We start from the raw sequence: 22272 nt of genomic DNA on the forward strand, positions 1-22272 counted from the left end.
ACCAACTGAGCCACTCCGCCAGCCCAAGAGATACCGTTTTTAAAACCATATATATAATGTAGCGAGGTTGACTGCTGACTTCACTCTACACTCAGCACTTTGAAAACTAGAAAGCTCACACAGATAATAAGAAATGAGTGCTTTTAGGTATTTACTGAACTGTAACTTTATGTCTAGAACTGTGTTCTTTGTTATTTGATTGGAACAGTAGCTTATCTGCTCTGCTATTTTCTCTAACCTTTTACTCTAGTGGAATCTGTGCTTTTCTTTAACCGACGAGGTGGCTTTTAACACGGATTGTCCCCAGCGTTCCAGCAGAGCTTTGGGTTACATAGTTCCACCTGGCTGATGCTTATAAGCACTCTCTTCCCTGATTCCTTTGAATCAGTTCCTGGTTACAATTATAGGTTTGTCCAACCTTTATTTTCACTTTCCAAGTGAAAACTAGGGTAGCCCCAGACCCCCTGGTGCTATAGCAGTGAGGATTGTTATTTAGGTTAAACTTGGAGACTCAGGGTCAGAAGCCTGGGGAGGGGAGCGGGGGTGAGGGGTCAGGAGAAAGAGGGGAGCCTCCCACTGCACATTTTGCTGTGATTCTCCTTCCCCAGCATGTGGGGTGGTCTCTCGGCCTGGTGCAGCGGGGCAAGGATGACGTCCCTCCCGAACTGCATACTGGCTGCTGGCTGCTCTGCCACTGAGGGGCCCTCTGCAGCACGGCCTCATGACAATAGGGGAGAAGCAGACGCAGAAGAAATGAGATTCCCTGTGTCTGGTCACTCAGAAAGTTCTCGTCGTCCTTCAGTCCCTGTGTAGCCAGAGCGTGCACTCATAAAGCCACACCTGCCGTGAGAGCACTGTAAACAGCCCCCTGCTCCCGAAAGGTGGACCGTTGGCAGGCAGAGAACACTCTCTGTCCGGGAGATGTGATGGAAACACTTCAAAACCGCTACATCTTTCTTTCATGGCGCGAGGTGAGATGGTGTATGACAAGCCCTCAGAGGATTCCATCCTGCACGCAGGGCTACCTCACATAAGTGTCACCAACCCTCTAATTCAGAGGGTTTTCACGGCATCCATGAATGCATTACGCAAGGGGAGGGGAGGGCACCAGACAGTGGAGGTGAGGTTTTGAGCATGCGTGCCATTACCTGGGCAGAGGGTTTGTGGCTTTCAGCAAATTTGCAAAGGAGTCTGTGACCCTAGAAAGGGTAAAAACCACAGTTAAACATAACTATCATGGAGGAAGAATAAAAGCAAACGTATAATTTATTAGACTGGTTTAATACAATGATTTTAAATTTCTTTTAATCATCAAAAACCTCTTCTCAATACTTTCCCTCAGCAGATCACTCAAAATTCCTTTATTGTCATCAACCTAATGACAGCTTCTGATAACACTTTGAAATGATCAATTAACCAGCATACCACCTGAGTTCATGTCATCCACAACCAGAAGCAGAGCTGCCCCTCATAGCCCCAGCCTGGGAAGCAGCCTCGCCATGGGCACAGCGCCAGTTTTTGGTAGGCCTTTAAAACACTGGCGACCTCACTACCTTAGCAGTCTGCCCTGCGTGCCCTCCCCGGCTCTGGGCACGATGCTAGCACACATTTGCTTTCCGTGAGTCTCGGGACACTGTTGAAACCAGCTCTTGTCAGCTGATCGCTGCAGGTTCTCTTAGCGAGAAGGTGGTGTCTGCTACTGACCAGTCTGTGTCGTCAGCAATGGTTCGTCTGACCTTCCTCGCCCTCCCGTTGCTGATTGGGGGGCATATCTGCCATGGACATGGAGGGCAGTGTTGGGGGGGCCCGGGGGGCGGGGTCCAGCGTGCTCCTCAGCTCAGCCCCACTGTGCTTCTCACTGCCGCGGCTCCTGGTTTTGCGGCTGGCTGCTCGCTGTGGGCTGGCAGACCGACCAGCCTGGTCCTTAGGGCCCCCCCCTCCTCTAGCAGGGCCTTTGGTGGGGTTCTAGGGCAGAAAGGAGGTGAAAGGCAGACACTTACTAGACTTGAAAACAGAACTCAGAGTTCATCGTTCCTCCTATGATAGGGTGTCAGCCACTCTCGGGCTGTTTTTGCCTTTTTCTTTGATGCTTTTTATTATTTAAGATAACATTTTATTTCCAGTGATATGCTGGATATGCCTTAACTGTTCATTTTGATGACTTTAGACCACTCTGAGGTCATTGTTTTAAATGTATATTGGAAATGTATTTTGAACCACTCTTCACATGGCTACAGTTTGAAAATCAAGAAATTTTATTCTCTGCATAAGTCTTATCACAGCGTTTCCCCTAGTCGCTCTGATAGCATCTTTGTGTGGTGGGTTAGTGGGATCTCCTCCTAGTGGAGGCCAGAGGGCCCCCCAGCAGCTGACACTGCCCAGGGTGGCCGCTTTCAGAGCAGTGTGGCCCCAGGTCAGCTTTCAGGCTTTGCCATCATCCTTGTTTCTTTCAATTTTGGGTTTGACTCAAAGTTCCCTCTGAAGTCTGACAGGGAGGAAGCAGGAGAAAAGGATGATGGGTAGGGAGGGGCGCTTTTAAGCCTCCAGGCTTTCCTTTCACTGGAGAAGGATTGTTTGTTTTGGAAATTTTTTACCCTTTAAGTGGCTGCTGTGGGCCTTTGCTCTGTGTGTCCCATAAATCACTCAGGATTAACTCCTCAGAACAGGTTGCTGGCAGCTGCTGGGCATTGCCTGGCATTTTGAGCCATGCTTGCATCGCCCTGAGCTGCCAGTGGATTACAAAGCTCTGAATTGCCTTTCCCTTAACGCAGAGTGTAGGCGTTGAGAGCTTGGTCCTTGGAGGGAGGTGGACTTGGGTTTGAGTCCTGGCTTCTCCACATAGGAGCTGTGTGACCTTGGTAATTTACTGAACTTCTCCAGGCCTGAGTCCTTCATCCTGTGAGGCCGTGGTAGCTCTGCCCCTCCCTCATAGAGGCTAGTGTGAGGATTACACGCCATGAAGCTTGGGAGGTGCCCAGCCCGGTGCCCTGCACATGGTCATCGCTCAGTAGAGGGTGACGACCAGCGCTGTCGTTCTTATCATTGTCGTGGCTCCAAGACCACCCAGGGAAGTCCGCTGGGGAGGTAGGGGACGGTCTGTCTTCATGGCGGCCTGCTTAGCTACTCTGTGGCTTAAGGAGGAAAGGTGAGCGTCTAGAGAGGAGGGCGGCACCCCCATTAGATGGGATGCATTTGCTCTTTTGCTGCTGGGCAGGGAGAGTACTGATGTGGTGAGCACCTGAAAGGGCTGGGCACTTCCTGCCTCGGTGGGCACTTACTTGTTCCGGTCTCATCACTTGCTGATCTGGAGTCCTGGCCGGTGTCCTGAGAGTGGGAGGAAGAGGGAGCCCACAGCAGGAGGCCGTGCTGCAGGAGCTCCTGAAGCGGCCGACCTCCCTGCCCCAGTCTCCTCCCGCAGCCCTGGGAGGGTTTGCAAAAGCTTTGTAGCCAGGCCTGATTCCATAGACCAGGGGGCAGCTCGGGCATCAGAGCTTAATGAAGCTATCTGGGAGATTGGGGTGCTCACCCCACTTAAGACCACGGCCGGGAAGAATTGCTCCTTCACATGAGGAGACGGATGCCCCGAGAAGGAGGTGGCAGGCCAGCCTCGGGCACACTGAGTTATGATGGCACAGGGATTGGAATTCAGGCCTCCTGGCGCCTGTCCGGGGCATTTTTCCTCTCCCCATGCTCATTCTTTTACCATATTTGCTGTTCCTCATACGTGGTGGGGTCAGAAATAGCCAGCCCAGGCTTGTGAGCCTCTTCCCGCCGGAGGCCGGCCCCGCCATGGTCCAGTGAGCAGCAAGCTGTCGGTGTCCTGAACTCCAGGGAAAGCTTTTGGGGAAGAAAGAGGGGGGCTTGGGATTCCGGGCTGCAGCCTGCTGCGTCACTGCTCACTGCTCACTGCTCACTGCTCACCGCATGGTGCTGGTGAAGCCCCCCTCCTGTGCGTGCGGCGGGCTGACTCATCTCGTGCATGTGGCAGCTTCCTGGAGAGCCCGGGGCCCTCTGGCAGTCCCCAGGTCACCACTTGTTCCAGTTTCCCTTACGAGAGTCTGGCGTTCTGCCAGCTCGTGGCAGCCACTGGAACACAGTACATGCCACATTTGGTATTTGGTTAATACTATATAATCCTGATATAATCCCAATATTGTAACATCAGATATTCACCGACTGCTTGCCGTGTGCTGTCTCATTCATTCACCCAACAACCCTAGTGGTAGATATTGGTATTTTTGTTTTACAGATGAAGAAACAGACTCAGAGAGGTTAGGAGACTTATCTGAGGTCACACAGCCAGGAAGCAGCCGAGCTGGAATTGGAACCCAAGGTGTTCAGATGTGCAGGGGCTGCACTGTTACCCACTCCCGTTTCCTACTGCGCTAAGGAAGCTTCCTCCCTACCTTTGCTGCCTCAGCTGTGACTAGAACAGCCGTGTGGGGCCCGGGAGCCTGACCCCGTGTCTTGCATGTGACTGGAAATGATGTCTGTCGTGACTGGTGGGTTTTGGAAGCAGCCCCGAGCTCTGCATTTCTTAGGGACGTCACTGTTGCCGAGGTCCAGTTGTCAGCGCTAGCACGTGTCCTGGGATGGCCTGACATCAGTGCCTGCGCTGACGGTTCTTGACGGGGTGCCAGATGTGGTGAGCAGGTGCGTTTTTAGAGCAGTTCATGGCCTGTCTCACTTCAGAGTGTCTTACAGTCAGCCTGGAGGGTGTGACATGGTGGTGCGTGACTGCAGCGAGATGTCGCGTGCTGTGTCTTCCTTGCCCTCCCTCTCCCAGCCCACGTGTGTGTCTTCGCCCACTGAGGCCTGCAGTGCCGTAGCCCCCTGCTTCCTCTCAGTCAGCTCTCCCCTCCCCCGTCCCTGGTTTCCTTCCCTGTGACAGGCTGGGGACCCATCAGACCTCCTGAGGAATTCATTGACCCTCAGCTTCGTTGCCTGTCCTTCCATCGCCCCGAGCCAGCCCCCAGGGCGAGGTCAGCCTTGCTCACTGCCCAGTCCTCTGCTCTCCACGGAGAGAAATACCTCCCTACCTGTTCAGGGACCTCCACAGATTCACGGGTTTTGACTCAGTTGGGCTCTCACTCTTGACCCTCCATCCTTTCTCTGGAGAGATTGTTCTGCAGTGTATATGTGACCAAGGTATTGCCCTGCTTCAGACCCCTCGGAGGCTCGCTGGGCCCTGGGCGTCAAGGAGGAGCCCAGCAGGCACCCAACATCTGGCGGCTTCCTCTCAGTCCAGGCCCGTTCCCCGGCCTCTCCGTGGTCCAGCGGTCCAGCCGCGAGCTGAGCTGCTCGACGCTGACTCGGGTCTGAGCCTCGCGCCTGCCCTCCCCTGACATCTATGCTTGGTCTCACCGCTCTTGCTCACTCCTGAGCCCCGGTCAGGCCTCCGCTTGACACCACCTCCTCTGGGAACCCGCTCTTTCACCCCCACTCCCCCCCCACCACCACCGATCTGGGTTCGCAGCGTTCCTTGGCGCCGTCATGTGGCCATGCATATCCCGTCATGACATCTTGAAATCTGGGAATAAAACCATGGCACTTCTCTCTCGGTTGGGCTGATGGCTCTTGGTGAACCTTCAAGGGCAGGAGTTTCATTTGTCAGGATTTATTTCAGCAAGCAAAATTCAGAAGAGACTTTTAAAGCATTTTTGTTATTTAAATGCTCTAGTTATTTATTGATGCTGTTCTTTCTCAGTTCTTCACGAAGAGGAGACTTTAGTGTCTATGTTCAAGAACGGTTTCGCTCGCCTGGGAGGGCCGCACTTGCCACGGGCTGGCTGGTTTGGGGGCAGAGTAGAGAGCGAGCGGCCATTTCATTGACCACTGCCAGCAGGAGCAGGAGAAGCACACACAGAAAGGAAAGGAACAGCAGTTCCTACAGATGTGCAAAGTGTTAAGTCCACGAAACTTAGCTACCTGACACTTCTGAGAAGTTTTAGTGTCTTGTCCCTGGCGAATCCTCCCCCATCTCCCAGACGCGGAGTACCCGGTCATGTCGGTCATGTCAGCCGTCTCCTATGAGCCAGGGATTCTGTGCACTTAGCATTCAGTGAGTGTATAGTCGGGGCTCAGTGACTTTTCCCGAGGGAGGCAACCGCCCCTGGAGCGAAGGCCACCACTGCCATGGTCACTGCTGCACCCCGGAGCGTGGCCCAGAGTCAGAGTTAACAAAACATGGCTGAGAACCTGAGAGATTTCATTTAAATCACAAGACGACCAGAGAGGTTGCTGGATAAGAAATCCGTTGCTGGTCTGCCTGCCTGAGAAGTTGCGTGCGTGCACTAGTTCGTGGCAGTCTAGATGTGGGTGTAATAATAGCCTCTGGGTTTGGGGAGTTAGAATTACCCAGAAGGATTTTCTGATCTTTTCGCATCGAAGCATTCAGTTTGTCAGAGGGGAGTCTCACAGACACTGTTAGTTGATAATCACCTTGAAGAAGAATCTGGAATCCCAGGAATTTCTTTTGGAATCCTAAGCTTGATTGCTCTCCCCCTCCCCCCAAATCGTGAGGCAGAGGAGGGAGGAGAAGGAAATTGGAACCTCCACCACCCACAGTCCCGTTCTTAAATGGAACCAGTAATTGAATGCTGTTAAGCAAAATTAATTTGCCTCCTGCAGGAAGGTTTATGATGAATGAAAGGATTGCTAATGGGGAGGGAGCCAGGCTGCCCTCTGTGGTCATCAATATTTCATGGGCAAAGGCGGCTGCAGGAAGTTAGCTATCCTGGCTCCCCGACCTTGAGCTTTCATCAAGGTGGGACAAAGCCAAGGAGATTGAATTTAAAGGGCTTGTTACAAGGCACTTACTTGGTGAAAATCTTCTAAGTGAAATTTAAATTTGCAAGATGGACCCTTGGATTAATTGAATTTACACCCCCAACTAGTGGGGGGGGCACCCCCAGATGGGGCTCGGACCCACCGGAGACTGGTCCTAGTGGGAGGTGCAGCTCTGTCAGCCAACAGGCAGAGCTGAAATGTTTAACCATGGCCTTAGGGGGTGGGGGTGAGGGGCTGATTGGTAGTGTCTGCTGACTTCCGCGGTGTCAGTATGCGTCCAGCCTGGCCTGCAGCTGGGCCCATGTGCTGGTTTGGGCCCTGGAGCTGGGAGCCCCCGCTGCTCCCTGATTCTCCCTAGTGACTGGGGAGATTCTGCCCAGCGCTTCGGCTCTGGAAATCTAGCCATGCCCCGGGCAGGGCACAGGCATTAGACTTCGCCCCTTGACTGAGAGGGTGCCTGAATGCCACGTGCTGTTTTTGGTTTGTTTGTCCCTTTTTTTTTTAATTTATTTTTTATTTGTTTTTGAATGCAACACCCTTTAAAAATGAGAAGTTAATGAGCCTTTCTTTTTCTTTTTTCTTCCTAGCTGCTATTAATTTAGCAAAGCTGAAACTTTTCAGACATTATTACGTCTTGGTGAGTAAGAAAATTCTAAATCTGTAAATAAAGACCAGTTCCAGGAGTAGAGCAGAAAGACTTGCACATGCCACTCACAGCTGCTCCTTTGACTTACATTTTTAAATTCATTTACAAAAATGGGGTCACGCCCGAAAACCGGACCAAGGAACATGAAATGTTCATACAAGCATTAGCACCAAAGGCAGGATTTGCTATACATTATTAGGGACACAATTTCTTGGAATGCATAAGGTCCTCCTGGTCTAGAATTTGCTTCCTGAATCCTAAAAGAAGGTTTCTGAGTTGTCCTTTATATGTGGCTTTGGCATTGACTGTCACCTTGGACAGTTGTTTTCCTTCAAGTCTGGCTCCCCTGGGCCTGGTCCCAGTGAGCAGTCCACGCCTGAGTGGCCAGCATGGTAACCCCGGCTCATTCTCCTTTGCTGGCGGACTTAGTGTTACGGTGCTTCCTGTGAGTGTGGACCTTGAACGTCACAGCACCTGCGGGATAGACTGAAAGTCAGTCTTTTCTCCATGTGGCTTTATTTTACTATTACTACGGGAAAGCATTCCTCAAAGCCTGGAAATAAAAAGTATTACCCTTTGGGGACTGAAATCCGTGGGTTATGTGTGGGTAGAGCAAGGAAGGGGATACTCAGGAGTTAGGAACAGCCATACCAAAATGTTTTGTCCTCCCCGTGGGTGTGGCTGCCGTCAATATCTTGGTCACCTGGAGAGTAAGAAGCGATCCTTGTAAGTGTAGTCATCGCTGCCCAGTTTATTGTTAGCTCTATCAGTGTCAAATGACTTTCTTCAGGTAATTCCTTTTTCTGTTCTGTGGTTCATTTGAAAGCAAGCTGTTGGAAGAAAGTGGTGCCGTAACTTCTGGGTTGACTTTATTTTTTGTTTCTTTCCTCTTCATGCAGATTGTATGTTACATATACTTCACCAGGATCATCGCATTTCTCCTCAAATTCGCTGTTCCATTCCAGTGGAAATGGCTGTACCAGGTATGCTGCCCCTAGAGGACAGTGCCAGAGAGTTGATGATGGGGCTGTAACTTAAGGTTCTTGCAAATTTATCTGGCAGTGGCCAGTAAGGCCTCCCGTCTCTCCTGGTCTACAATTAAGATGATCTGTTTGTCCAGGAAAGCTGCTGGATTGCATGAGAAATCTGGAAGTAATTGCATTATTGATTTTAGCTTTCAATGTTAAAGTCTTTGAAGAGAAAAGCCTCAGGCAGAGAGAGTGAGATTTACTCTGTATAATCGAAACCTAGATGAGACGGGGTCTTCTCTGTCAATTATAGGGCTCAGAACAGCCTAGAATCCAGACCTCCCTTCTTTGCCCATTGTTATTGTTTCAGTAATAAAGTATCTTTGCAATATCCTAGAACTATTGGGTTGTCGGAAAAGTCATGACGTGTTTTTCTGTTTTTCATTGCAAAAATGCATCGTGACTTTTCCGACAACCCAATAGTTTAGCCACTAGGGTAAACCACCAAATGCTTAGAGACTTTTTTTCTGGAAGTACTCACTTGGTGTGCCGTAGGCACCATAGGAATTGTGGGTACATAATGACCCCTAAAACATAGCAGTGAAGACTCTAGTTAAAGCAAGGAGTCTAAACTGTCACCTGTGGGCAACCTGCTCCTAGCTGAGGCTTCAGCGCATCTTCTAAGGGGAAATACTCTCCTGTGTCAACTCGGGCCTTTGAGCGAGTGGCCATCGAGTGGTGGATTGCCATGGGGGTGTGTCAGCTTTTCTAGTTGGCTGCTTTCAGAAGAACAGTGTTGCTAATCCCTTTATTTTGGGGTGGTTTGAAATTTGCAGCTCCTGGATGAAATGGCCACGCTGGTGTTCTTCGTTCTCACGGGGTATAAGTTCCGCCCAGCTTCAGATAACCCCTACTTACAGCTTTCTCAGGAAGAAGACGACTTGGAAATGGAATCTGTGTAAGAAACCCCCTGTCTGCCCGCCCCTCCTTGGCCTAAGGCAGCACGGTGTGAATGGGAGCAGCCTGTCCGTATTTTGTTGGTAGGATCTCTGTTTTTAGCAGAAGGAAATGGGCACCCAAGCCCAGGCCCTGTCACTATGTTCGAAGCACAGTGTCTGCCAAGCATGGCCCGGTCTTTTCAGGGGAAGTAGAATGTGCCATCCTGTTAAGCATCCCTGGAGCCTGCTCCCAGTGACTCAGTGGCAAGAACATGGGTACATACTGGGCCTGTTCTTAACTGCTGAGGACGGCAACCCCACTTCCTGCTGGGCCCTTGCGTTGGGATCCTGCGTCTGAAAGTGTGACTCTCCGAGTCATCGGTAGGTCTGGTAATTATCATCCATCGTCCTTTATCATCAGATCACTAAGTGGCTTGTCACAGTAGCACGATGACATGACCCACATCTGAGTGTTAAAATGGGCTCCTCTGAGTCACAAGGTAAGTGACTCTAGAGTCCTATTTTCCAGGAAAGGGCAGTCATTTTTTAGAAAAGTGAGTAGTGATTGAGAATAGTTGCTTGTTAGCTGTGATGGGCCAGGTCAGTTGTCTGCTCACTGGCCTGAGGCTGAGTTGCACGTGCACTGCCTCCAGCGCAGTCAGTGAAGTGGCCTTTCGACTGTTCCCGGTTCAGAGGCTGAGCCTGGCCCCTGATGGGCTCCTCTGGGCTGTGGGCAGGTCGGGCAGCCAGGGACAGCTCTGGGCTCAGCTCTGCCATGAGACCAGTCAGCAAGGCAGACAGTATTGATGGGCTCCAAATGCCCCCTGTGCAGAGGAAGAGATACCTTTTGTTGGAAAAGTCATGATGTATTTTTTCTCTGTTTTTCGTTGCAAAAATGTGTCATGACTTTTTCGACAACCCAATAGCTAGTGGAGGGGAAAGCAGGGGAGTCATCAGCTGTGCCTTTTCTAAACGGAGCGGAATCTGAGCCAGTGACTGTTGGTTGAAGAGGCACAAATGAGAGTCGATCTGGTAAGCAGCAGTGCCAGAAGGTAACCTAAGGTGTGATGAACTCCAGCCCCTGCTGGGAGGCCTCTAGCGTTTCCCATAAACATTTCTCTGGCAACGTTTGTCTGGGGTAGGCGGCTAGAAGCTGAGTGGTGGGGTGCTAGCATCTTGCACTTGACTGAGCTGTGCTCCAAGATGGCCGTATCAGTTGGCGTCCTCGCCAGTAATGTTCCTGTCCCCCACGACCCATCCGTCAGCCATTGCACCTGGAAGTGTGGACGCATTGTGAAGGGACTTCGTCTCATGGCAAAATTTTGGTTTGGTTTTTGTTTCTCTCTGACAACATTTGATGGTAGTGGTGACAATTTTGGCAAGAGGGTGAAGTGGGAAGGGAAGGACAAGGGAGTAGACAGACTGACCACCAGTCTTGTGGGGACCAGAGAGTCTTTATTCTGGTGAGATGTGGGAAAGGTCCGAATGCCCTGCGGTTGCCTCAGTTCACACCCCTCCCCACCTCCGTTTACAAGGGAAGAGTACTCTGAGTACACTGTTGGCAGTGGCTTAGTAGGAGCCACCGTGTAACAGTGAAGTGAGCTCTCCTCAGTGGCCGTAAGGCTGCATACGTGACAGGGGGTCGGGGGGTGGGGACACAGGAAGGCGGCTCTGTCTAGAGTGGTGGCATCTCCAGGGAGTGCTAGCCCAGCTTAGCCTGTGACGTTTAGGAGCTGACTGAGGCCAAGTGCCTTTAAATCGGTGAGGAAATTATTCTGGGATGTCTCTTTAGCTAAGAACTGTTCTGTTGAGAGACTTACATGAATTTTTAAGATGTGACAGAGCGGAACAGGCCTGACACGGAGGCGCCAGCTGTCAGCCTGCCATCCGCGTTCACCTACAGGTGAGCATAGAGTGCAGCTTCTCAGGACTGCCGCCGTGCCCCCCGCTGTCATCTCCCTCTTCTACTTGGAAGTGCCTTTCCTGGATGGCACCCCTTAAATTCTCCGGAAATAACCCAACCTGAGGCCAGGCCAGCAGAGCCCCTGCCTGGGGTTTCTAGAAGGTCCTGAGCTCTTTGTCGCAATGTCTCCTGAAGAACGGAGCGAGGTCTGATCCTTGTCACAGAACAAAGCACCTCTTGGTGGAAAGTAATGCTCCTGATGCCTCACACACCCCAAGACCAATCCACGCTCTTCTGATGGGTCTTACCATGTGAGCTCGGACCTGGGCTACCCACTCAGCTGGTCCACGGAGCTTCTGGGTCGTTTCTCTTTTCACCTGCTCTCACCTCCTTTATCTGAAGCTGGACTGTGGGGATGCAGTTTATTTGGGGAGCAAGTCTTGTCCTGGGGGTGCATAGCTTCCTGCCTGCTTCCAGCCAGGCCTGCACAAGGGCCGAGCAGCTGCCGCCCCACCAGGACCAACACAGCCTCCCCTTCCGAGCCTGTGGAGCAGGCGCTGCCAGCCATAACACTGACTTTCTGTCTTTGTCTCCTTCTCTTTCTTTCAACTTCTCTCTTTGGACTAAAGCTCCCAGAGGCTTACCGATTTTGGTAGCAGAACCTATCATAAATTCACCAAGGTAGAAAGTATTGGCTGCAGCTTCAGTGACCACTCTTGGTAGCATCCTAGTGCTGTGCGTGGCCTCGGTGACCTGAACTGTTTCTGTCGTCTCGAGACGTGAGTGTGGGAAGAATCGTTGGGCGGGTTCCAGGGCCAGGAGGTTCTCCCTGGGCTTTCATTCCAGAATGCTGCCACCTTTTTCCGCTTCCACATTCATCCACGTGTATCTGCAACAGCTGTGGACACGGGACTCAGAGGCCAAGAATTATCTTTTAACTAGGCCTTTCCACATTTCCAGTCCAGAAAACAATTTTTAGTTTGGTTGTAGTTTATGGTTTAGTTTGGTTACAGAAACAGGCGTATCCATGGGCCACTGAGGCCCAGGCCACATTTCATTGTGATCTGTGGCAGCAGGAGTGATGGGTGTCTGAAGCCCCCATTCTCATCCTGCCCGTGTTCGTTAGGCCCTTTTGGGTGCGAACACAGAGACTCGGGGCTCTGCCAGGAAGAGGGGCCACCACCAAAATGTAGACGGCAGGAGGGAGGCAGCGCTGGGTCCGTGTGCTCTCTCCATCCCTCTGTCCTCTACAGACTGTCGGGCACTGACCCCCAGGGGGCACATCTGCCCGGCCCAGCATTGTCTCCCTCGCCTCAGGCCAGTTCCTGAGCTGCTGGCCCTTGAGGCCGGTGCCCTCCGATGTCAGGAGTGGCCACCACGGCTCCCGGTGCTCCCCTGAGCAGTCCCTGGGGGCAGGGCAGCCGGAGAGGCCAGCCTGGCGTGTCCCGAGGCTGCCTGTGCCCTATGGGCAGTTGTGGGCCGCCAGCTGGTGTAGAAGTCCTGCCCTTAGGAAGCCCCCAGGACTGCGGTAACAGTGTGACAGGGTGGAGACAGCACTGCCATCAAGGTGTGCACCTGGGGCCACGGAAGGGCATCCCACCAGCCCGGGCGAGGAGCTAGTCAGGCAGAGAAGGAATGAGCAGAGACGGGAAAGGCAGGCCTCGCCTCGCCGCTCGGGACCTCGCTGTTCCGGCTGCCATGGCGCTCCAGGGGGCCGTGCCTGCAACCCGGAGGATGAATCTAGACTGAAAGTCACCTCACTCATCGCTCACCTGAGTGATGCACCTTCCGTGCTGCCTGTGGAGCCTCTGAGAACCGTTCCCTGTGGTTCAGAGTGCTGGTCCCCATGGTGGCTTTTCAGCTGTTGTCCCCTTTAGTGTTTGCACCAAAACTAGGACACTCTGGGAGGTGCGTGCGAAGCTGCGGAAGCCCCACTTCCTCTGTCCCTGCCTGGGAGGCTTTGGGCGTCAGTCTAACCTCGGCTTCTCCTGTCACTGCGGCAGTGGCTGAGCCAGCAGGAGACTCACTAGCGCCATCAGCAGGGTGCCGGCGAGGCTCACCTGCAGTGTTTGGGCACCAGGTGGCCTTTTCTCTTCCCCGAGGTCTGCCTGGAGACAGGACGCCGCGCCCGCCCGGCATCACTGCCCTCAGGTGTCTTGATCTGCTTCCGTTCACTTGAGCAGCTCCCGCTCCAGGTGACACCCTCAACCTCATCATCACCTGCTCCGCCTGTGACATCCTTTTGTGCCAGCGCCCTCCCTTCCTCTGTCCTCCCTCTTCTCGTTCACAGCACTCGCCCACCCCCATGGCTGCCTGCACCAGTCCTCAGTGACCATTCCCCAGTCTTGCTCCGGCCCACTAGCCTCTCCTGGCCTTTGGGTCCCTCAGTCCACTGCCCACCGTCAGTCATCCCAAGCCTGCCTGTCCCCTGCATTCCCTGTGGGCTTTGATGGCACCGTCATCCACCCAGTCACTACCAGTAGAATGTGGGTGTTGGCCGAAACCTCCCTCTTGTTTGGCCCACGTGGAGCGAGTGACCGCCTGGAGGCCTAACGTGCGTCTCCATCCCTCTCCCCAGTAGCCCAGGGCCCTGCCCCCCTGTGGCTGGTGCCCTATGTCCTCACCTCTCATCTTTGTCCCTCCCTGTCCATTCTCCTTGGCTGCCAGAGTCACTCATAAGGGTGTATTAGAGGTAGATTGTCTGGCTCTCCCCCTGGAGACTTGATTCTGAATGTCGGGGGCTCAGGTACCTCTATGCTTTTTTAACTCCTGGGGCATCCTGCTGGAGCCAGGGCAGAGAACCCTAGTATAAGATTCAAGTCCACATGCTGGTGACATGGTAGGCAGGCCCTCCACAGCCCCGCCCGCCACCCAAGTCCACATGCTGGTGACATGGCAGGCCCTCCACAGCCCCGTCCGCCACCCTTGCCTCTCGCCTGCCACTTTTCGACACCATCATCGGCTTAGCACTCCCTGACTGTGCTGGGGAACTTCCTTTTGTTTCTTCCACGTTTCTTGTCTGTTCCAGTTCCTCTTTTCGGGAACTCCCCTGCCCTCCTCCCATCTCTCCATCTTGCTGCTGCGCCTCTTTCAATCCAGGCTCAGAGCTCCCCCCGGCCCCCAGCAAAGGGATCATTTTACTCTGAGCTCCATCTGCTTTAACAGGCTTTGCCTGTTGGAAGACTCTTCCGCTGGGGGCTCTTCCTCTGGGCTCTGGACTCCAGCCCCCAGCGCACTGGTTCCTGCTTTGTCCCTCAGTCCTTGCACCCGGCATGAAAGAGTGTGATTTTCTCAGTGGGTCCACCACCTGGAAAGGAATCTTTTCCTATGGAAAGAAAAGTGGTGGCAAGTGTTTTTTCCAAGCCCGCTGTCCAGGCCATACTCGGGTCTCGGTGACTGTGCTCTGCTCCCAGTGTTAGTACGTGTTGAACCCCTTGTCCCTTGTCAACAGGGTGCAGTAGCCGCTGAGCAACTGGCTGTCACTGGGAGTGTTTCTGGAAGACTTCCGGTTGTGTTGCTTCTCTGATCGTACACATTTGGAGAGGCGGGGTGGGTTTCTGCGCTGCTGCTGGGGAAGCTTATGGTTCTCTTCCACATGGCCGGGTCCCGCTCTGGGAGGGCCCCTTCGGAAGCAGCCTTTGTGTGTGCATTCCTCCTGGGACAAGTGTGATCGCTTCCCAGCGAGGTCAGGCAGGAGACCAGCCCCGCCGGCAGGGGTGCACGGTCCTTGGCCGAGGCCTGCCTTTGTCCGGGGCCGCATTTACCCCACAGTGCCTGCGGGAACCCCTCAGACCCCCCGAGGACCGGGTCCCAGCAGTACTTCTCATCCAGACTTTGCCAGACGTACAGCAAACCCACGAGACTGAGGGCCTGTCATTTGAGAGAAGCCCCAACTCGGGGAAGGACTGGATGGTTTCGAGCTCGGTCACAGCAGCAGCATGCGGCACGAATGAAGGAAGGAAAGCACAGAGAAACTTCCCTTCCTTACCCCATATGAAATCACTTATTTACCATTAGGGTCAGCAGGAGAAACTAGATGTGTCACATAAAGGGCCACCACTTCCCGTTTGTAACTCTGCGGCAGGACTTGGTCGTTGGTGGGGGGATAGGTGAGGGTCTGTCAAGTTGATTGACTCTGTTTTGCTGATCAGGAAAGTCCTGTTGGTCCGTGATGGGGAATAGGTGCCTTGTTTCTTAGGCTACTTGGGGAGATGCTGGGCCAGGTGTGTTTTGTTTTTCACAGACTTTTATATTTTTTTATATATTTTTATTTATTTATTTATTTTGGTGCCAAAACCCAGGACCAAACCATTTAACAGACTTTTTTAGAGCAGTTTTAATTTAGGTTCACCGCAAAATTGAGCAGAACAGACACAGAGACCTGCCCCCTGCCCCCACACAGGCACAGCCTCCCCCTTCACCAACACCCCCTCCAGAGAAGCACATTGGTTACACCCGATGAACCTAATTGACAGCCATTATCACCCAGAGTCCACATTGACATTAGGGTTCCCTCTTGGAGTTGTCTGTTCTGTGGGTTTGTGTAATGTATAATGGCACGTGTCCACCATGGCAGTGTCACACCGCCCCAGAATTCCTCTGGGCCCCGCCTGCCGGGTGGAGCTCCGAGTCTCTGCCTGGTGTGGAGCCACCCAGGTCCTTCACAGACACGGATCCTTAGAGTCCGGCCGGCTCACATGTGGTGAGGCAAGACTCTGTCTTCCCATAGACCCCGCCACTTGAGATATTGTGGTCACTCTCTGGAAAGGGCCGCCGTGCTCAGCTCCTCATGTGTCCGAGGCCCGCGTGCTTCCAGTTCTCATCCAGGCATTCAGTGAAGGGCTCCGAGGCACCGAGAGGAGGAGGAGGCACATGCTCGCTGACAGCCAGCCCGGCCTGGCCATCAGCACCGGGGCCTGGATTTGCAGGAAGCAGCCAGTTCTCCATCTCTAGGGGTCAGAGAATGTTTGGGCTCAGGAGGTCCCTTCACACTGGTGGTTCTGCCCCATGACTCAGAAATGCCCCATGTGGCTGCTTGTTGTTGGTGTCTGTAGCTAAGTAGCTTTCTTTTTCAGAATGTCAGTTATGACACAGATAGTGGTCTCCTAACCATAACTGGAGTATGAATACGCAACCTAAAAATTTGTGGAGGCCATGACAGAGAGAGATGTCGATTGTAATCCTAACAGCTGGGATGTATTGACTGGGCACTTTGGAGAACCCCGGTTTCCCTTGTGACAGTCCTGGGCACGGGAATTACTTGGTATACAGAGGTCAAATGCTTTGGCCAAGGTTACCCAGCCGGCCAGGAGCCGGTCAGAATTCGAACCCAAGTCTGTCTGATTCCAGAGCCAGCACCCTTCACCCTCCTGACCACCCTGCTGTGGTGAAGACGGCCTTTTACCTCACGACTGAGCTGCTTCTCTGTTTCTTTCCTGTTCAGCGTGACGACTTTAGGGGTGACAGAGAATATGAAGAAAGTGAAGAAGGTGACCAACGGCTCAGTGGAGCCTCAGGGCAACTGGGAAGGCTCCGCCTGACGGAGCGCCTCTGAGGCTGGCACCATCAGAGAAAACGTTCAATTGATTCAAGTCCTGAGGGTGAGCAGGAGCAGTTGGCACCGCCCGACAGTGACACCACGGAGCACGTGGCTGGGAGCAGTGCCGCGGACGCCTCCTTTTTCACTCTCTTTTATGGAAACTGGACCTGTGGCTGGTCATAGGCAGCTGGCATTCTCCTTCAGGTGGGAACGGTGGCGAGGGAGTGTAGCGAGGAGGAGGATAACAGGGGATTTGGTTTTAATTTATATTTTTTTAATTGGGAACTTTCAAGGTATATGCAGTGTGACCCCAAGTGTGTAGCAACATCAGAAGGAATGTTGGCAGCTGGGGGAGGAGGATGGACGCTTGTGTCCGATGCCAATCACAGGGGCATCTGTGTGTGACGTACAGAGAAGGGGAAGGGGGGATATCGCTGCATCTTTTGGGGACAAAAACTAATGAAATTCGGTTCTTTTAGAAAGCAAAGTCAAAGCCTAAGTCAGTATGTGGAGCCTGCCCCAGGACTCCTGGCCCTGAATGTCACCCCACATTCTGAAAGCGACCAGGAACCAACAGCTCTAGGACTCCCATCATTTTTCTAAAAGAGCTTTGTCATCTGAGTGCTGTGACGTCACTGTCAAAAGTCCTGGCCCTGGGACACAGCACAGCCTCGCTGGTGGGAAAGGGTTTGCTTGAGCGAAGGGTATTCCGTGTTGCCTGATGGATGGACAGAAGTGTATTTTTAAGATGAAAAAGCCTTCTCGTGTACGATTCCCCTGCATATCTGGCTCCCCGCCTTCCCGGGGCAGCACGGTCTTGTTTGCCTCTTCTCGTGTCTTCTGTCTACTTTGTGTGATTGGAATATGGGGGGACATGGAAGGAATTTTCCTTAAAAGAGCAGCCAGAGTCAGTAAAGGCAGCGTCGAAGCAAATACGTAAGTCTAAGCAAATCACCATCATGCAAAAGCCCTCCTGTAAGCCAGGTAGGATTTCTCAGCAGGAATTGAACAGACGTTGTCCCTCCATCCCAGGAGCGTGTGTGTGGAGAAAATGAGTGATTGTACAGTTTTCCTCTCAGGGGTTGGAGGTGGGAAGTCTTTCACAGAAACCTAATGAGGTTGCCTTGCAAACTTGCTGAGCTTGGGGGTGAACACGAGAGCTGCTTAAAGTGAACAGTATTGCAACTGAGTATTTTGAATCATGGAACTAAGCTCAGAAGGCCCATTGTGACTGAGGCAGAGCAAGCTTCGTGGTAATTTCCCACTGTGGCTCTGGTCGCCTGGGCCTGAGCCAGGAGACCGAAATGTGGCCGCGTCAGCAAAACTCCCTAGTGCCGGGGTTGCTGGCTGGCTGGGTGGCTTCCAGTGCCTGGGGTATCAGGGGCCTCCTGGGCAGGGACAGTGACAGTCTCTGGTGGTGGTTTTCTTACCTCTGGCTTGGAAGGGTCAGCCACAAACCACAAGGTTTGGGGGTGGCGCTTAATATCCCAGATTTGGGGACCTGAAGTCTTCACTCCGAAGTGGTAGTTGTCCCTCTCCTGTGCCGTGTTCTCTTCCTGAGTGACCCGTGAGGAAGCGAGCGTTCTCTTGATGCACTTTCTTTAGCTCTCTGTGCACTGCGCAGCCCGACCTGCACAGGCCTGGGCCTGGCGTCACGTGGGGTGGGGCAGGCATGTTTCCAGCCACTGCTGCCCCCTCCGCGGGCATTTTAGGGAAGGGTCCCCGTATCTTCCATCTCCAGGAGCACGGAAATCCTTGCAAAGTACTAATTAGGGACCTTTTTCTTTTTCTTTTTAATTTGGAGACGGGAAGGGAGTTTCAGGGAGGATGGGAATTTTTTTATTTTTTTATTTTTTTATTTTTTAGTTTCAGGTTAGGAATGTTTTTAAGACTTTGTTTTCCTACGTATAAACACTCCCAGCGTGCTCGCTTCGGCAGCACATATACTAAAAATTGGAACACTCCCAGCACTTCAGAAGTGTGTCCTTGCCTGCCACGGTCACCCCCCCGTTTAGGGCCCTTCTGTCAGGGTGGCGCTTTTACTGTTGGGCCTGCAAGCAGATATTCTCGACTGGGGCGTAGACGTCTTAGCAAGAACTGCAGCATAATGAGACCTCCTAGAAAGGGTCTCCACGGAGGTGTCTGTCCTTTGTGCGTGTGCGCGGGAAGCAAGGAAGCGAGTGAGTGAAGGCGTGAGGGAGGACACGGGGATGGGGACGGGGATGATGACGTGTGTGGGCTGGCGCTGCTCTCCAACCTGACCGCTCACCCCGAGCCGGGCGCCGCTCCTGCCCACTCTCCGAGCCCCAGCAGCCAGCACTGGGCTTCTCTGTGGGTCGGGACAGCTTCCAATCCTGTGCCTCTAGACTCCCAGAGCGGCCGAGGGGCTGCACCTTTACAGGGCTGACCCTTCCGGAACAAAAAGGCCAGGAGAGGTGTGGAGGTGGTTTAGAAGCGAAGGCTGGCCAGGCCCCCGAACAAGCAGCTCGCCCCACCCCCCATCCTGCTAGCAGATAGGCAGGGAACCAGACTGGCGATTAGGGAAAATCAAAACCCCAGCCCAAGAGGGGCAAGGCAGGCGGTAGTTCAGGTTTTTACAGAATTAGTCAAGCTCTCTATCCTGTTCTGTGGAAATGTCTTCTTCTGTGTCGCTTTGTAGCTGTGACTAGCATTCGGCTGGACTCTTGAGTCAGGATGACTGACCCGAGGCCAGAGCCCCATCATGTCACCAGCTCACAGCCCCGTTCCTGCAGCCCCTGGGGCGCAGGGCGATGCGGTTTCTGAAGGGTTAAGCCCTTTCAGTTTCTGGGGGGTCTGCAGGAAGCATGGGGCCATCATGTATTTATAGCCCCACTTTGTGCTGCTCCCCGTTTCTGCCTCCGCACAATATCTGTGCTTCCTCAGAAGTCTGCCGCTGGAAGTGCTGCTGCCCGTGAACCTTCAGGAAGCGGAGGACCCATCTCCCTTTAATAAAGTGTGTGTGTGCTGCAGAAAATGACTTCTTGGACCACAAGAACAATCATGGATCTCTTAACCCTGGCCCTTAACAGTGGCCAAAGATCCCGTCGGCCTAGTCCTTGGTCCTGGATGCTTTGAAATTCCAGCAGCAGTGCACTTCATGCTGCTGAACGTCACTGGTGAATTGGTGGCCCTTCTGCTGAAAGGAGAGGCTCGCTTAGTGGAAAAGGGGGGGTTTCTCAGATCATAACGTGAGTCACTTCAGTTTTCTTTCAAGAAACCACTTTAGACTACAGTTTCCAGGTGTTGCCCCCCAGATGTGTCCAGCCAGGCAAAGCAGGGCTCAGTCTCCTCACAAGCCCGTGGACAGTGTGACTGTCATGGCAGGATTTCCATGTCGCACTGTGATCTCATCAGGCTCTCTGCTCTGTTCCACAACCTGCCCTCCCCCTCCCCTCCTCCTCCCCCTTCTCTGAGTCCTCATCTCTTGATCCCACATAGGCTCAGTCTTGGGAATACAGGCTACAGGCTTTGGTGCATTGCAGCATTTTCCCCCAGCAGCTACGTGAAGGGTGCATTTTCTGAACTATGGGGAATTTTATCAAGGGAGCGCCTACTCATGCCATATATTATTGCCTTGGACCACGTATGATGTCTTTCCCTGCACTAAAATGTATGTTTTCTTTTGGTACTTAAGGGTCTCCTACAAGGAGCCGGTCCTTGCGGACCAAGGAAGTGTAAAAGATGCCCGTTCTGGTCATCGCCCCCGCCCTGGGCATTTTCTCCGAGGAAAGCCTTAGAACATCAGACAGTCTGATGAGGTTGTTGGCCCTGCTCCGTGCCCCCGGCAGAACCGCAGAACCGTCTATGCCTCCTGCTGCCAAGCTGCCGGGCGGCAAAGGCGGAGCTAATCGCAGCCCACCTCCCCCGAAGGCACACGCCACGCCTCACGCTTAGCTTTCCTCTGACCCACCCCTGGCCTTCTAACAGGTTCAGAATATGTCGAGCCCTTTAGGATTCACTAAATGAATGGCTTCCCCACTGAAGAAGTTAGGCTTTGACTCGATACCTCTCAGTATATCCAAAAGGAGTTCCTCTGGAACCCACCAACCTGCTCGTTACTCGGGTTTCTCTAGGGCGATTTCGGCAGGAAGTCTTTAAAACAGCCCCACCTGAATGGATGCCAATACTGTCACCACCTGGCACGATCGCCGTCCAGATCCCCCGGGGCCTCTGCAGCCTGGCGGTGCATCTGTGCCCTCTCTGTGTGGTCGATGCTTGGGGAGTAGATAATGTTTTCCAATGGCTCACTGCTAGTGCGTGGGGCGTGTCTGTCCCCTGAGATGCTGTGTGAAGGAAGCACACTGAGGGAGGGACGAGGAGGAGGCGGAACAAGGATTTGGTCCTCTCGCGCCAGGGACCTGTTGGGATTGTGATGGCAGGAAGTCTGCAGCCCAGCCATTTGGGAAGGAGACGGTCTGGACAGTCAATAAATGTCAAACGAAACAAAAGGGCTCGCTCACCCCCAAGACAGCCAGCTTCTTGAGAGGCGAGGGGTGAGGTTTTGGGGTGGCAGCCCCATCAGGGGCGGGGGCAGCAGCCTTCTTAGCACTTAAGACACATATTAACAAAAAGATCCAAAAGCACTGGCCACACAAAGGGGCTTTCTTGACACCGCACAGTATCTGCAGATCATAAATTAAATTGGATTTGCTTAGTCACGTGACCTCAAAAGAAGTCGGACACATCTAATCCAGGAATAAGTTTCATTTAGGGGAGAAAATGTAAATACCATTTGCTTTTCAGGTTAGATTGGAATGCAGGAGTTTTCAGTATTTTATTTTTAACACGATCACTGAAGAGTATTTATGTAAACATATAAGGGGTGGGGGCTCCGATCAGGGTGATGTATGGGACAGGTTCTCTTGCTGTGCTGCAAACATGTAAAATAAAGATTCTATGACGAAAATGTACGTTTGTAATCCTAGCAGCGTCGCCGACTCCGGGCTGCCATCTCTCCTCCACCTCCCTCATCATTTTTTCCTTTGTGATTTCTGTTCATTAAATTAGTTAACTGCCTCCCACCCGCTCCAGCTGACAATAGTGACACCTACTAGAGAAGCTCCTTGCGTCTTGCAGATCCGTGGCAGCTGCTGTGGAAACTCAAACGTGACTTCCACCCCAGGGCCTATATTATGGAGCAGACGGAACATCAATAGGAGTTTACTGGGGGCAGGGGCTGCCTTCTGAATCAGGACTGCTGTCACTTGAGGGGAGGTGACAGTGGAGACTTGGGGCAAAGCCCACACTGTGACAGGCTGACTTTCACTCTTCTGACATCTGTTATCGGGTAAGCCTTGCGAGCTATCCCACATCAGAATCACAGAAATCCAAGGTTTTAGACTCAAAGCATTTTTAGAAGCCATTTCATCCCAAACTTCTTTATTAGAAATGTTTTAAACCAAGGTGTAACTTACAAACCATAAAATTCACCCTTGTAAAATGTACAGTTGGGTGAGTTTTGACAAATG

The 22272-nt window shown here is 52.7% G+C and overlaps 1 protein-coding gene across 3 annotated transcripts in view; it reads left to right on the plus strand.

The window, feature by feature from the left end:
* Window positions 1-21710, plus strand: part of GPR107 (G protein-coupled receptor 107) — a 75340-nt gene extending 53630 nt beyond the window's left edge. For all 3 annotated transcript variants that reach the window (XM_019638328.1, XM_019638347.1, XM_019638338.1), the window contains 4 exons: window positions 7377-7426; window positions 8335-8418; window positions 9240-9361; window positions 16688-21710. In XM_019638328.1, the coding sequence (XP_019493873.1) occupies window positions 7377-7426; window positions 8335-8418; window positions 9240-9361; window positions 16688-16784 (353 nt within the window). In that variant the 3' untranslated portion in view covers window positions 16785-21710. The remainder of the gene's footprint in view (window positions 1-7376; window positions 7427-8334; window positions 8419-9239; window positions 9362-16687) is intronic.
* Window positions 21711-22272: the final 562 nt, after the last annotated feature.

Source organism: Hipposideros armiger, unplaced genomic scaffold (genome assembly GCF_001890085.2).
Source record: "Hipposideros armiger isolate ML-2016 unplaced genomic scaffold, ASM189008v1 scaffold_3, whole genome shotgun sequence".
Taxonomy (NCBI): domain Eukaryota; kingdom Metazoa; phylum Chordata; class Mammalia; order Chiroptera; family Hipposideridae; genus Hipposideros; species Hipposideros armiger.